Below are 15083 nucleotides of genomic sequence, written 5' to 3'. Positions count from 1 at the left end.
ATATAAGCTCTTTGGCTTGATTAATGTGGCTTTATCACACTCAAGCCACTAATTCCTGGTGGCACACATGCAGGTTAACACAATGACTTATTTCCAGAGAAGTGCTGACTGTGTCATTAACATAAACAGCAGCAGCAACATAATGGAGGCAAATGTATTCAAGTTTTCAATGATGTGCCGTGAATGTGAGCCATTCACTAAAACTTTCTGTAAATTAGGAGCAATCCAGGAGCAAACCGTCTCCTTTGTCACCGATTTCAGGCAGCGTTTGGCCTGTTTAAATCCAAAACAGAAGGAATTCAGTCAGTGTGTTGGGATTCAGTTACCGTGAACAGTGCTGGCAGGTTGTTGAGTTTTTCAATTTCTTTAGGCATCCCCATACTGTCCCAGCGCACCAGGAAGTTCTCACTGCATGAATTTAAATAGGAATCTCAGTTAGATATCACATTATCTAAGGCAACAGGAGAAAAAGAAAAACAGAAGCAACTACTGTAAAAACTCAGTATTATTTAATCTGTCTGATCTGATGGGATCCGAAGTGTCCAGAAAAAAAAATACTTGTAAATTTCCAAAGAGCAATAATACATGAGCCGAGAGATCCCAAAAGAGCCTTCTCATAGCGAGCATTTTGATTTGCAAAACACAGGTAGTGGCTGCAAGGCCTGGAATACAAGCCAACACACACATCATTAATGGTATTCAGTAAACTCAAAATGTTCCCACAATGGAATCGGCTTAAAAAAGGTCTGCTGTTTTTACTCTCTAGACACAAGGCTCTGTCGTGGAAAAGAAACTAAGAGCTGTAGCTGATTGAGTGTTTTTGCAGTTTTTATGCTCTTAACTTCTATAGAAATTATCGTACTTGGTATTCAGCTCATTGTTTAGATTTTAAAGACCGTTTTAATCACTTTACTTATTTATGCTGCCACATTTTTTGCCAGAGAACAGAGATTTTAGTTTTCTACACCAACAAGCAGAAGAAGCAGCAGCCGAGGAAAGCCTGAAACAAATTGCCCTCAAGCCTTGAACATTCATTTGAAACAGCGCTGAAGCTGCTACATAGGAGTTGTTCAGCATTATGTGGCATTAATGCACAACTGCCAGACATTATTGCTATCATTTATTACCATTATCTGTGCAGCAAATAGCTAGCGTACATGTCTGATTTGTGACCTACAGCAACATAAGCCAGTGCCATACAACATAATTTAAACAATTTCTGCTCACTGTGCATCGACTCCTCGTGGATTTCTAAATGTTGCACCAACAGACTAACGCAACAAAACCTACAATAGCAGTTATTTACATGTGATAGTCTTGGAGTCAAGAGAAAGGTAACAAGCTAACCTGATGAATTCAGACTGGTCCGGGTCATAGAGAGACATGAGCAGCTCGGCATCTTCTCCAATGTTACATACGAAGTTCTTCAGGTTCATGAGCAGACTGTAGGTGTGCACCGTACTGAACAAGGTCTGACGTCTCATTTCCAGGTTCTGTAGTCGTGTCTGCATGAAAACAAGCCGCACGACAGAGCAGGGCCGTAGAAGTTAATTGAAACTGGTGGCTGGTGACTTCAGAGTAAAGCGACTGATAGTATCAGCAATTCAGAATCCTGCCTTCTCTTCTTGTATCCTGTCATCCACGCTGCGGGAGGCGGTCTCATGTGCCCTGAACAGACTGACCGTACTGGTCCGGTCAGGATCCAGTGTGTTTCCTGCTTCATCTCGCACCACCAGGTCCAAGCCCAGAATGCTGAGCAGAAGAGAGGAGCAGAGAGCATGAAATGAGTTGACAGTAACAATCTCATACACAATGGTGTTAAACCTCACCAGGCTTTTCATTGCAGTACAATAAGAAAGCAGGATTCATACCGGTTTCCATAATCAATCTTTGCTGTGACTTTCTTTTTGAGCTCTACAAGATCATCCTTGGGCAGTGTTCCTGACACTATCTGAGATCGATATTCGATGAGGCTGTAGGCCATCTGCTGAACACTCCTGAACAGGGTTGACTTGTTTGCCTGCCAGAAAAAAAACGTATATACTTTGTTATAAGCAATACTTCCTTCAGAGGAATGGATAGCAGTGCAACTTTTAAACAAGAATGTGCCGAAGCAATGATAAAACAGAGAAGAGTACAGAACTGTGTGTACTAGAAACAGAGTGGCAGATAACAGAGGGGCAATCCACACTTACCACAAAGAGCTTGTGCCATATCTGTGCCCATTCTCTCAGAGTAGCTCCGAGCTCCTGTACTAGGGGTAAATCTGCTGGAATAATTATTTCCTGCTGGCTAGCAGCCACAAGAAGAGAATAATAAGGTATTGGAATAGTGGCTCATCGCTCACAGATCATGCCATGTCATTTCGAATGACTCAAGTGCATTTCTTTACATGATAAATAGTTGGATGGTGTCCCTACACAGCCAAGACATGCATAACTGAATCCTTATGAATCCTTACAGTTACGAGTGCACCGTTATGTTAGTTGCAAAACCAAAGAAAAGTAGAATGTCAGTAAAAAGACGTTTACTGATGTGTAATCTTACCCTATTCCTTCAACCGTAGCCTCCTTTAAGTGGATGTAGGAAGCTGGAAAAATGCCCTGAGGAAATAATTACATATCATCAGTATAAATAAACATCATAGTATCGGCTGTAGGATAATATAGCACTAATGGTGTCCATACCTTCTGTGATTTCTTGCGTAGAGTGTAGCCCCTATACCAGCCTAAGGAGACATTAATGTATAGAAAAAAATGTTGCACTGAGGAAAAGGCAGTGGACAAGACAGGAGTGATGTCAGAAAGACAATGTGGTAGATTCATCTACATTATTATGCACAGCACACTGAGCACCAGCTAGCTCAACATTTCATTTAAGTTCCTGTGTCAGCTTGCCATAGAGACAGGGAAGAGGGATGTGTCGGGGCCTGTTGCGTGTTCAGACTTACTCACCTTCCAATTTCTCAAGTATGTGCACGGTGTCCCCCACCTGTAGACACAGCTCCTGCTCACCACTGGGATCATAATTGTAGATTGCTGAAGGACAAAGTAGGAACGTCTCATTATGTGAAACACAGACAACATTCAGAAATACTTTTACAAAAAAAGAAAACTTTTAGTCTACAGTTTGATGAGTTTTGCTCCTCCTCAAGGTCCAGTGGATTAAGAAAAACCCCAAATCCCTTTTCAATCACTTATTGCACAGCGGCGCAAGTCTGTTTTAAAAAAGTTCTGGATCAGAGGTTTGCAGTTCCGCCCTGGAAAAGAAAACCAATTCACCCTCCTTGTCGCAGGACTTGGACTAGCAGCATTGAGGATCTTGATCGTTGATTTATTCCTCATCTTATCGCTGTGTGTTTCTGTTGCATGCCTGTGTGACTCATACCTCCAAAGCATTTTGTCTATTTTTAATTGAATTGGATGCCCTGCGGCTGTGATTAACGCTCCACTAAATGGACTGCGGAGCAGATAGTTTCAGTGTCAGAAATGAGAAGTTGCATAAGATCTGCACATCGTACAACTGTGGCCTTGGGTCAATAGTTACACCAAAGGTTGTGTTTCTGCCATGGGGTTCACCTGGAAGTGCTACCCTTTGCTAAACTCCTTCTAAGCTATTTGGTTTCCTCAGCTGACTCCTATCTTCTCCTTTTTAACTCTCAAACCAGGACATGCATGGGAGGGATCAAGAACACGCCTGTGCACACGTACGCAAACACACACACACCCTCAAACCAGAGACATTGCAAAAGAGAAACCTTGGCAAACAATACTGTAGCAAAGGTCTTTGTCATGACTTGAGGGAGCTGCAATAGCGCACAGCCGCTCATTCTCACAGTGAGATAGAGGAACTATGAGCAGAGCTCTGCCCTGACTTGCATGGTGATAATGCTTCTTGCTGGAGGCCAGATTTCACAGCACGCTTCAACTGGCTTAGCTTATCACACCTCAGTCTGAATACCAAAACTTGACAAATCACTGAATGTTGAGTGCCCTTCCCTCCTCATGACTTCCATAAAACACATTTGCACAGACAAACACCTCCACAGGGAATCGGTTCTTAGCCGTAGACTGCATCTGTGTTAACATCCCATGACCTCCTAAAATAGTAGGTCAGACCCTTGGCGGCTGTGTTGTAAAAATCACCCGCACAGGTTCACGTGAAAGCAAAACAAATACTGGAAATAGATGATTTTAGGCAAAATGCAATACCAGTTACGCTGTTTTTGCTTTTTCCACTTTTACAGTTTCCCCCTAAATAAAAACATGAATACACAAGTGTCAGACATTGTTTTCTTTAAACAGAATTTACAGACATACGATGAATCACCCGGAAATTACTTGTGTAGTCAGAATAATATTGAATGAAAAGTACACTGAAGAAATGACATCTGCCTCTAGCCACGCCAAAAGTGACAATGGTCCATTCACCAACTTGACACAGTGTCCGGGCCTGGCAACAACACGGCAACGTGCCAATGGAATGGTATGAACCCAGCTGAGCGTGTTGCGATGCCACACTGTCTAAACTAAAGGCATCAGTCTGGGCTTTGGTAAAAAACAGCTCATCAGTGCAACTCTGAGACACACTATCCTCCTCTTAAACTTCAAATACTGAGCCTGTAGCTACCGCTGTAAATTCCAATAAAGCTCTCTCGGCACAAGTTCAAGTTAATGTGCATACTAATGTTAAATCAGAGTCAGCCTGATTCACTCTAAATGATTTACCATAGAAGTGGATTAGCCAACAATTAAAGAACACCAGCGGCTGAATAGTTTGAGCGGCTGCTGGCAGCTCATCAAAGGTAACACAACACAATGAGAATCTATTGTCCTCATCGCTGACTGGGTGCAAAAGCAAAATATACAACTTTTTGATGTTATGACCATGATAAAACAAATACAAATAAAACAAAAAAACACCTTCATAAATAAATACATTTCATGATTCAAAATCTAGCAAGCAATCTTTGAAAACACAAAGACTATTTGCTAGGTTTTGTACACAAAGACACACTGATTCAATCTGATTCTGAAGTAGAATAACTTTCAATCGATACAGGAAGGAAATGAAACAAAAGACCTATGCCTGTTCTATATAATGGCTGATATAACAAATAATTTTCACTTGTACAAAGCAGAAGGTGTTAGTGTTGTATTTTCTTTAGGAAGCTGATATTCCTTTATGGACCAAGGACTACAGATGGAAATTAGCATGATGCTAAATCTGGTGCAGCCATCTTTTTAATGTAACTGCACGCTGTCCTTTTTCAAATAAACTTGATTTTGCACACATCTCTGGGAAAATGTGTACACTTGCAAAATATGTAAGTACTATCAAAGCATAGAGACAAACACTCAGTATCTGTGCAAAAGTCATTAAGTATAAAAACGAGTCCATTAATGTTTGTTTTTGATCCAGTTCTCCTCAGGCAGCATGTGTGAAAATCTAAGAAAAGGAGTACATCTCTCGTCTACTTTGTCTAGACAGTCAGAAATTATCTGCAGCTCATAAAACTGCACTCCAGCTAATAAGTCCTTATAGGTTATCCATAAACCAGAAAGTTAATTCTCAAGTTCAAAGCTAATAGTCCAAAAAGGAATCAAATTAGACCAGCGTGGTTTCATCTTTTAATTCTTGTTAAAAACCCTGCTGCAACATTTCACAGAAAGAAAATTACAAATGCCTTATCTAACAAAGAAAAAAGTACAAATGCCTTTCTCCAGGCTGCCGATAAAAAAAACGTAAAACAATTACAACTCTGATAAAAAGTTTTAAAAGTCAAGACTGACCAACCATCTGGTCAGTCCATCAAAACTGGGAACAAGATCAGCACTTGTCTCCAAGTTGCCGGCCGCAATCAGGTGTGACATCGCAAGATGAGCAAAGCGGGATATCACTGTTGTAATCTAACAACACTGCAAGTCTCAGTAAGCAACACCTGCAAAGAGACAGCTCCGAGCTGTTCATTGTTTTAAGCAGACATGTATACAGTTCATCGTAGAATAACACCAAGTGGAAGTTGTGGCTGATTGCCTGAAACCCTGTTCAACTGACCGCGATGAGCACAGCTGTACACCAACCTTTGACGCAAGTTGCCTGAATGGCAGTTCCTCAAAAAAAAAAAAGGCAAGACACTAATAGGAGGAAGGAGGGTTGCTTCTAAGCAACTGTTGGATGGTATCATTATGGGTACATTATCATAAAATAATACAAAATAATTTAACTGCTTATTGTAACCCTGAAATGCTCAGTGGTACTTTATGTGGGTAAGTGAGGAAGCCCCTCTGGGCTCACTTTAAATTTGAAATTTCCTGCCAGCGTGATTTCTTGTAATGTCACTCTGAAAGCCAATCATGGGCCAATGAACAACTTACACAAGAACGAGGCGGGGACTTGATGCTTGCAGTGTACATATAATAATACTGTAATTTAGGCAAAGCAGGAAACATCATCAAGCTGTTTCACTTCTAAAGTAAAACACACTTTAAAATACAGGCTTTTTCCATGAGAGAAGATGGAAATGTATTTTTAAGAACTTTTAAAAGAGTCATACTCACAGTGAACATTTTTTGAAAGATAAAAACTGGTGCAGAACAACCAGAGAATTCATCAACTTATTCTTTCTTATCGAAATCTGTTGTCGACACTTGCCACAATGCACTTCAACCAATAGTTTAGTTGCAGATTTCAAGCCTCCAGAAACAGTGCAAATCTGTGCCAAAATCTTGATGTAGATATTTAAATACATTTCTACAACTTACGCACTCATCACATGATGTACCATGACCCAAACAGAGCTTTTCCATCACAAAATCAGCAGCTGTAAAACCATGAATGCAGCTTTTCTGAGCAATACTGAAAGAAATCTGCAAAATAACTGCTTCTATTATCAGTATGTAATCCATTCACTCCAATAACACTGGACAGAGTTGAACAGCCATATGATTATTTGACTTCACACCATTAATGTGTACAGAGAATGAGCTTGCGGGTTCTGATCTACACGCTCTATCGGCCCAAAACTTCAGACGTGTGAAGAACATCTGGGCAGTTTTAGATGCTTCCCTGCTCCAACACACCTGACTCAAATGATCAGCTCGTCATCAAGCCTCTGCAGAAGTCTGATGACGAGCTGATCATTTGAGTCAGGTGTGTTGGAGCAGGGAAGCATCTAAAACATGCAGGACAGTGGGTCCTGAGGAACAGGGTTGAGAACCACTGATCTAGATGATAAGTAGGGTCTGTTTTAGGGCAGGGCTCAGTTGCTACTGTATCACTGAGCGTAGTGTTCCTTGGTTCTCCGCTGAAATCAAATTATTATGGTTCTGGTTTCTACAGACCAACATGGTGACAGCAAAATCCCAAACTACAGCCTTCAACGTAGTCGCCAACAGACCAAACGGGTGAACAAAACTGAAATGACGCCCTAGATATAATAGTCATTTTTTATATACAGTCTACAATAGTTTCAAGGGAATAACCTCAAGTAGGCCTTGAAATTAATTTCTTTCATTCTCCACACACCCATGTTTTTAAAGGTTTGAAGTCCCAATTGATGCTGAATGAAGCTACAGTGTGGAACTTTTACATGCAAACAAATGTTTATTACATTCTGTAGCTGGTTTTGTGGTGGCATTCTAATGTGGGCCAACGAGTAGTGTTGCATTTTATGTCTTGAGTAAATTACAGCAACTAGGAGTATGCTGGGGCCTACAACAGAAAAACATAGGTAGAGACCAAGCTCCGATCCCAATCTCCACCCAAAGGCCTCAGCTCTAAACCGTCTCATACTTGACGTAACAGCTGTCGTGCATAAGTGTGTGAGTTCACCACGGCTTGAAATAGTATAACAAGGAGGAACGGCACACAACACCCTCAGCATACGTTGCTGAGAAACAAAGCCATTGAACAAGAAAACGTGAAAAAAGCATTTATACATTTTTGCAAACCATACAAAGTCTGGAAGTACATGGGCATCTGTAAATCCTACAGGGATGTTTGACTGAAAGTACAAATAACTGTACAAATATGCAATAAATAATCACAACAGTGAGCAGCCAGGCATCGTTATTTACAGAAAAACGTCCTAGTGAATTTCCTTACCATGCCAACCATGCTCGGTTTGTGTACACTTCGTCAGAAGCAGCACAACCACATTTATATCTCACCAGTTTTACAATGAACTATGGGAGAGTCCCTCAAAACGTCTGCAGATACGCAGACTCGTAGAAAGAGCACACAACAGCATCTTAAAGTCCTTATCAGAGCCTTGGATGATTTGACAGACAGTCGGTAAGTCTGTGATTGAACAAGTTGAGATTGGACCCACAAAAAGTTTCTGGTGGTCCAGACAGAAAAGAAACTCAGTGCTTAGAGGAAGGATTACAGTGACCATAAGGCATTCATCATGAGCACAGATCAGCAATGTTTGTGTAATTACTCTCACTGCAAAAGGGGGGAGACAATAGTTCTGCACTGCTGGTTTAAGTGAAATCACCTGAGGTGATCAGACTTCACACAGCTCCCCCTGAAGCAGTGTATGCATCATCCATTAAGCCTGCTAATTTCAATGCTTCATTTGAGCATCTATTGCTGTGTGTCTCTTCAGGATATAAAAATTAACAAGCTATTTCATAATGATGGTGTCACAAATTCACCATGAAAGATGTGATATCTAAAGCCCCATATTATCCACGTTTCCCTGTCAGCTAGCATGAGATAACTGATATTATCAGAAATCTTACAATCTCTTGTTTCGTCCCAATATGGAGTTGCCAGTATCGGAGCGCAGCTGGGGTTAACTAATCGGATTAAAAATGTAAGCCCTCGTGCAGGGTCCGATGGCATTTTAAGGATTAAGTACAGTGTTAGTGACTCCTGTCCTGTTTCTAAGACAAATGGCAGGAGAATGGCACAGGATCTAAAAGGATTAACATAAAAAAATTCCTCAACATCAGCTGCTAAAACAAGGTCATATATAACGAAGAAAGGAGGGGTACTGTTTACAATGCAGAGCAAAACGTACCCAAGTGAGATTATGGGTTAAAAATGTTTTTACTCACAACAGCAACCGAGAACACAACATTTAATTTAAATCCTGGGATAATGTCAATGACAGGATCCACAGTGGAGGTGTCTCACCCCTGGCCTCTGATTCATACCTGCTCCAGGAAAAAATACACACTGGAGGCATTCACAGGCACCACATGCTGAGGTTTTTTTCTCTTACATCTGCTGTACACCAGGAAACAATGTTGGTAAAAGTGTCTGTAGCTTTAAGCAAAGATTTGTCTGAACTGACCTGCCCTAGCTGTAAAGTCATGGCTGTAAACCTGAAAGGGATTTGTCATCACGGTAACAGTTGTGCCAATTTACCTTGAAGGCGTGGAGAGTTACCTGATAACTCGAGCCTACATGAGCATTGCAAGCCCACAAACACACAGAAATGTAGGTGACGGGGCCACACCTTAATGTAAGACACACAGTAGAAAGTTCTGAGGAACACAGAACAGGCTACTCGGCCACAGGTCACCACACTTCCATGGTAAAGGCCTGTGTAACTGTGGTCAAACACCACTTATCTGCCCAGTTCCTCTCATGTGTATGAAAATATACAACTCCCTTATCTCACATACAGTGCAGTGGCTCCCATGTGGGGCCCTACAAGAGTCCTTGAAGGGGCCATAATGGACCTTAGACCAAAATGAGGATTCATTTCTGTAGCTTCAACTCGTCCGCTCAGTGAGATCAAGCACAAGAATGACTGGTATGTTCATTGAACTCCTGGCTCTTATCCATGTTTCCTCACCAACTCTTTAGGGACAAATATGCACGTAAATCCACACTAAAACCAAACGTGACGAGTGTTTTTGAACGTGTAAAACTGAAGCTACACTGCTAACACCCGCCGTGTAGCAACAGCAGCAGCAGCAACAACAACAAAAACAACAACAGTCATTTGTGTTTCCCAACTTCACAGAGTCCTTCAAGTTTGTTTTCTGGGATTTCCAACTCGGTGGAGCTTCCCACTAGCTTAAAAAAAAAACACACGCATAGTTAACGTTTGGCCACTTACCGACTCCGTACTTCTCTTTTTTAGTCGGAATCCAGCGGGTCATAGCGGGGGGGAAGATGTAAAGTTGTCTGAATAAATAAATAACTATGTACACTTGGCTAAACGAGGACGGGCGGTGCTCTCCTGCTCGTCCCGAAGTCTACAGTTCCGCCATCATGACTTGTGAGTGGGGAGGGGAGGAGGAGGTGAGGGGAGGGGAGGAGAAGAGGGGGGAGACGTGCACCACCCCTCAAACACAACACTACACCTCCCTCATCAAAGGGTCGCTCCCTGGGAACACGCGTCCCTCAACAAGAAGGAAGAAGAAGAAGAAGAAGCTAATTTGCCGCAGACATCATTCAGTCGATACCTGTAACGGTTCCTCATAAATCCTCAAATGAGCCCAAATTGAATTCAGGGAAATGATGGTGAGACTTTGCTTCAAGGACTCCTCACAGTTTTTTATTTTATTTTTTTATTTTTTTTCAGTGGGCTGCTGGCACACTCTTTGACAATCTTTGCAGCAGAATAATTAATTGAAAGCAGGGCTATAAATCACTGATGTGCCATAAATAAATGATTAGCAGGTTATTGTTTTTAATTTGGAATGAGACTTGAAGTGCAAACTCACGTTGCCTGCTTTAACCTTCATCCAGCAGCATATTTAACAAGCATACGTGTAGATTTGTCCTCCTCCATCCCCCAAATAAAAGCGTTTTGTAGTTTTCCTTTAGGCCTGCTTAAATAAGCATAATTCCAACATGAATTTATGCAGAAAATGTGCAAATTGGTGCTTTAAACTTATGTGTTTGGGGATCAAACAGTCAGACCCCTGCTTATAATGTTCAAACTAAATCTACGCCCATGATTACAAGGACTGAAGACTCTAGGGAACGCAGGAATAAACTACTACAAGAAACAGACAATAAAATATTCACTAATTTCTTCCCAAAACACGATTAGTTACATAATTAATATAATCTGGATAAAAGGTTGTTATTATTTTACGAAGGTTACAATAAATTACAAGCGTTCCTTTGGTACAAATTGCAGCTTTTGTCCAAGGTACAACCCATATTTAAAAGCTTATTTATCCTCTGATTTTGGTGTCATTTGGTTTTCTGTAATTTCAAGGGAATGTTATTTTACAGCTTAAAATTTCATCAACTCTGGATCTGCCCAGTCTCAATCTGCTTGCCATTGTTCACTAGAAAAAACAACAACTCCAGTTTCAGCCAAAAATGATATAGTAAAGATATATACTAGATTTATTACAGCCACACAAACACATCTTGGAGCTCAGAGAAACAGAGAAAACCTCCAGAAATCCTTTCCCCTGCATACACCTCCTTCTCACGCCTCTCCATCTGCAGCCTCAGAAATGTTTTTTCCTACATCATGCTCTGACTGCATGTCCATCTCAGGTATGACATGCTATTTGAGTCTCATCTTGCAATAAAAGAACATAAACATTTGCTGCTATTGTCATAAATCGTCTTAGCATGAAATTGTGTGTCTGACTGTGAGCATCATCTTATTTTGGGAAGAGCAGTATTTAGGATTGTCGGGAGAGCACTTGAGGAAACCTGTCCTTCAAAATGACTGACAGAATTCCTCTACTCCCCATACATTAGTATTTTATTTAAAAAGCACAAATTAAAACAGAAGGAGAAACTAATGATATGAAGTCATTAGGAACAAGATGATTGACACAGCCATAAAAAAACTGGAGTGACAGAATAAAGCACCTGTGAGATGTGAGTTAAAGTATTTAGCTCGGAGGTCTGTGGGTAGGAGGAGGGTTAAAGAAGAAACACTGGATTATGAGCGAGCACAAATGCTACACGTTAACTCATATTCGGCTTAGATGCGTGGATTATTCCGTACAAGCCGCATAATTGGGAGAAACATATGGTAATATTGCCAAAACAGTTGTGTTGTCTTGTTCATTCATGAGACGAGACTCTCAAATTCCACTCCCCCTCCTGTCACTGCCCAGTCAAGTAATTTACAGCTGTTGGCCCTGAGATCTGGTAGCCCACTTAGCCTTTTGTGTGCCCATCATGTGTGTTTATTTATCTGCTGCCATCGGTCAACCAAATGGTGCTGTCAATAACGTCCAACGCTTTTGTTTTTCCCCCTGACAGGGCGACGTCCATTATTCCCCCACCATCTATTGTGATGTGGCTGCTTTAAAACACAGCTGGTGGTGAATTAGTACACAACACTCTTTGATTGAAAGCTATTATTGAATCTTATTATTTTTTGCAAAGGGCCGAACAAATGGCAACTGCTAAGCAGCATCATCAGAAGCTGGCCAAAACTGTCATCGGTTAAAGCCAAAAGAAATTCTGATTTCAGATGCCAGCGTTTAAAATTGTTGCCTTTTTTCCCCCTACCACATAATAGTAATGCAGAGTTACACAGAAGCATGCTTTCCTTTTTTCTGCAGTTTTTTTTTTTTTTTTTTTTTACCAATTCTCACACAGCTAAAGGATGCCAGTGCAGTGACTGAGCCCGTTCTGAATATTAGAGACGAGAGATGTATTTTGCAGCTATATGTAGAATTTCCAAGGTTATGACTGAAGCCGTTACACATGATTTTTGTGACCTATTTATGGCTGAGCTGTAGGTGCACGCTGAGAATTTGAATTCATCACAAAAGAGGGGGCTTGTCACATCTGCTTATGCCCTTTTCACCTCCGATCCTTCTTACAACTTTAGCAAAATCGCTCATGCCAACGAATAATAGTGGCGTTTGGGGCTATCGAAAAAAAAAGAAAAAAAAAAAGACAGTCAAACCTGCAAAAAGGAATGCAATATTGCCATCACCTGACTGCTTTGTGCTATTGCATACAAATAGACAGCTTGTCCCTGACAGAACCTCATCATCCTGTCACAGCTTGTTGTGCCACGACTATTTTAACCATCTGCTTTGATGTAACAAGTGCACTACTCTCTCTCCACATCTTATCTTGCAAACAGAAATCCTTAAATTCAGATGGTGGTTTGCTCCCCTGGATGTGTGGGTGTAGGTGTGTGTGCATGCCTCGCATTAATGTGTGTGACAGCTTGACAAGCAGAGTTGAACTCTTAAGTTCACCTGGAGTTGAATAAGCAATAGGAGCAGACAGGCTGAGTTCTTTACAGGAAATCCCCGCTGCCCACATCTTCAAATCGAGATCAGATTGTGTTATGTCTCGGTCATCCTTCTAAGATTAACGCTCCCTGACTAGGTGCAGCGTTTCAGTCATGAGGTTTTTAAAAAGGAGATGGGGGAGGCTATCATTAAAACATGTGCAGATGTGTGAGGTAAATGGAAACAGGTGCAAACGTGGATACAGAGGCGGAACAGCTGGGACATAAAGACAGTTTACGCTCACTTCCTGCGTGAAAATCAAGAGGTGGTCGTGGTGAGAGTGGGATCCAGTTATTGTAGATAAAAAACAGAGATTGAGGTGTTTCTTGTCTTTATACTGAAATATACTGTCTGTTTACTTTGCCCGAGGCCTCCTCAGCATGTCGCCAAGCAGATGAATGAACATCCAGCGTGACAGACAGTTTGAAATGATAATAAATATGCTCCCAAACTTCCGTCCAACCTTCCTGCATTCTACAGCATTTTATTACTGTTTGTGTGCAGACACGCTCGAGTGCATGTGCCTCTGTGAGTGTTTGTGTGTGTGTTTATTTTTACAGGATGCACATTGAGCATCCATATGTATGAAATGCACCATATAAATAAAGCTTGACCTGACTTGACTCCTCTCAGTGCCTTACATTACTAAAGTCAGTGAACTGTGATTTGGACTAGGATGTGAGGAACCGCAATGCTTCAGGGACTTCTGAGTGGTAGGGATCACGTAGCCATATAGCTCCCACTGAAGGGTTCAATTCCTGAGACATGAGGAGACAAAAGGCCTAATGGATTTACAGGTCCGCAGCCAGAACCACACGATGCCAGAGGCAAACTGGCCGCAAGCACCCACCTGGCCGTCTGGCTGCAGAATCAGGTAATTGCTTGGTCCAGCAGTGCTTTGAGAATAGGTCAATGCATTGTGACTGCACAAGGGCTCAACATCCTGGGGCAGGGGTTGATTTTGCACTTAACTTTTGTCTTGTGTGGAAGTCATCTTTTAAACTTCTGGACTAATTTTACTAAAAATGTTTTATCTCTTGTGCTTGCTGCATGATGACAGACCCTGCATGTGTGCCGCCACGATTACCACGGAATGATGCAACCCAGATAAGCAGAAGGATTTTAATTGCAGTCCAGCCTTAAGAAATGCACATAGATATATAGTATTATTACACGACGCACAATCTGATTCTACAGGTAAGTAAGCTTTAGCACATTTATAGCCACTTGTCTAACATCTCATTTCCAGTTTGTGGTGCAAGAGGAAGGATGTGCCCTGAGGACCCCCATTTGTCTCCATCTGACTCAGTGAGGCATTCTTTGTACCACTGTAGTGGGCAGATGAAGCCATCTGAAAACTGAAGCTAAGCTGTGTGTATGCCAGGAGAATATCTATTTTTAGAATTAGAGCGTAACTTCTTTGTATGAAATAGTCTCTGTCTGCTGTCTTCCAGGCAAATGTGAAAGCTTTTTCAACAGAGACTTTTAATTAGGTGATTCTCTCACATCAGCAGAGGGAGCCACAACTCTTATCTAGATTTCCTTTTCTTTGTAGAGACAAAGCGAGGCTGTGTGACATCCAAAAAGGCAGACTGCAGTGTGACCACAATCACTGTCTGGACCAAAGCCCGATGGGACTGCACACTCCCACTCACAATTTAAAACCCATAATCAAAATGACAAGTGCTGCTTTCAAGGTGAAAGTGTTATTATTCCAAAGACATCTAGTTTTTGATTCCATTCTTCTTGCATTTATTAGAAGAACCAATGTAAAAACGGATCTTTTTCTTGTTCATGTGCCTACATCTGAGTACATTAAAATGCACATTCTACATTTAGCTGGATTATACACTTAAAGGTTGTCTTGTGAAATGACAACCAGTGTTG

The 15083-nt window shown here is 41.4% G+C and overlaps 1 protein-coding gene across 3 annotated transcripts in view; it reads right to left on the bottom strand.

The window, feature by feature from the left end:
- dock5 (dedicator of cytokinesis 5) overlaps positions 1–10255 on the bottom strand; it is a 38664-nt gene extending 28409 nt beyond the window's left edge. For all 3 annotated transcript variants that reach the window (XM_051950444.1, XM_051950445.1, XM_051950446.1), the window contains exons 1-9: positions 10079–10255; positions 2955–3038; positions 2688–2728; positions 2548–2603; positions 2196–2292; positions 1872–2020; positions 1617–1752; positions 1348–1505; positions 327–408 (exon numbers count right to left, since the gene is read on the bottom strand). In XM_051950444.1, the coding sequence (XP_051806404.1) occupies positions 327–408; positions 1348–1505; positions 1617–1752; positions 1872–2020; positions 2196–2292; positions 2548–2603; positions 2688–2728; positions 2955–3038; positions 10079–10121 (846 nt within the window). In that variant the 5' untranslated portion in view covers positions 10122–10255. The remainder of the gene's footprint in view (positions 1–326; positions 409–1347; positions 1506–1616; positions 1753–1871; positions 2021–2195; positions 2293–2547; positions 2604–2687; positions 2729–2954; positions 3039–10078) is intronic.
- Positions 10256–15083: the final 4828 nt, after the last annotated feature.

This window comes from Acanthochromis polyacanthus, chromosome 7 (assembly GCF_021347895.1).
Source record: "Acanthochromis polyacanthus isolate Apoly-LR-REF ecotype Palm Island chromosome 7, KAUST_Apoly_ChrSc, whole genome shotgun sequence".
NCBI classification, from domain to species: Eukaryota; Metazoa; Chordata; class Actinopteri; family Pomacentridae; genus Acanthochromis; species Acanthochromis polyacanthus.
The sequence above is the reverse complement of the archived record's forward strand: the minus strand, read 5'-3'. Positions and strand labels throughout refer to the sequence as shown.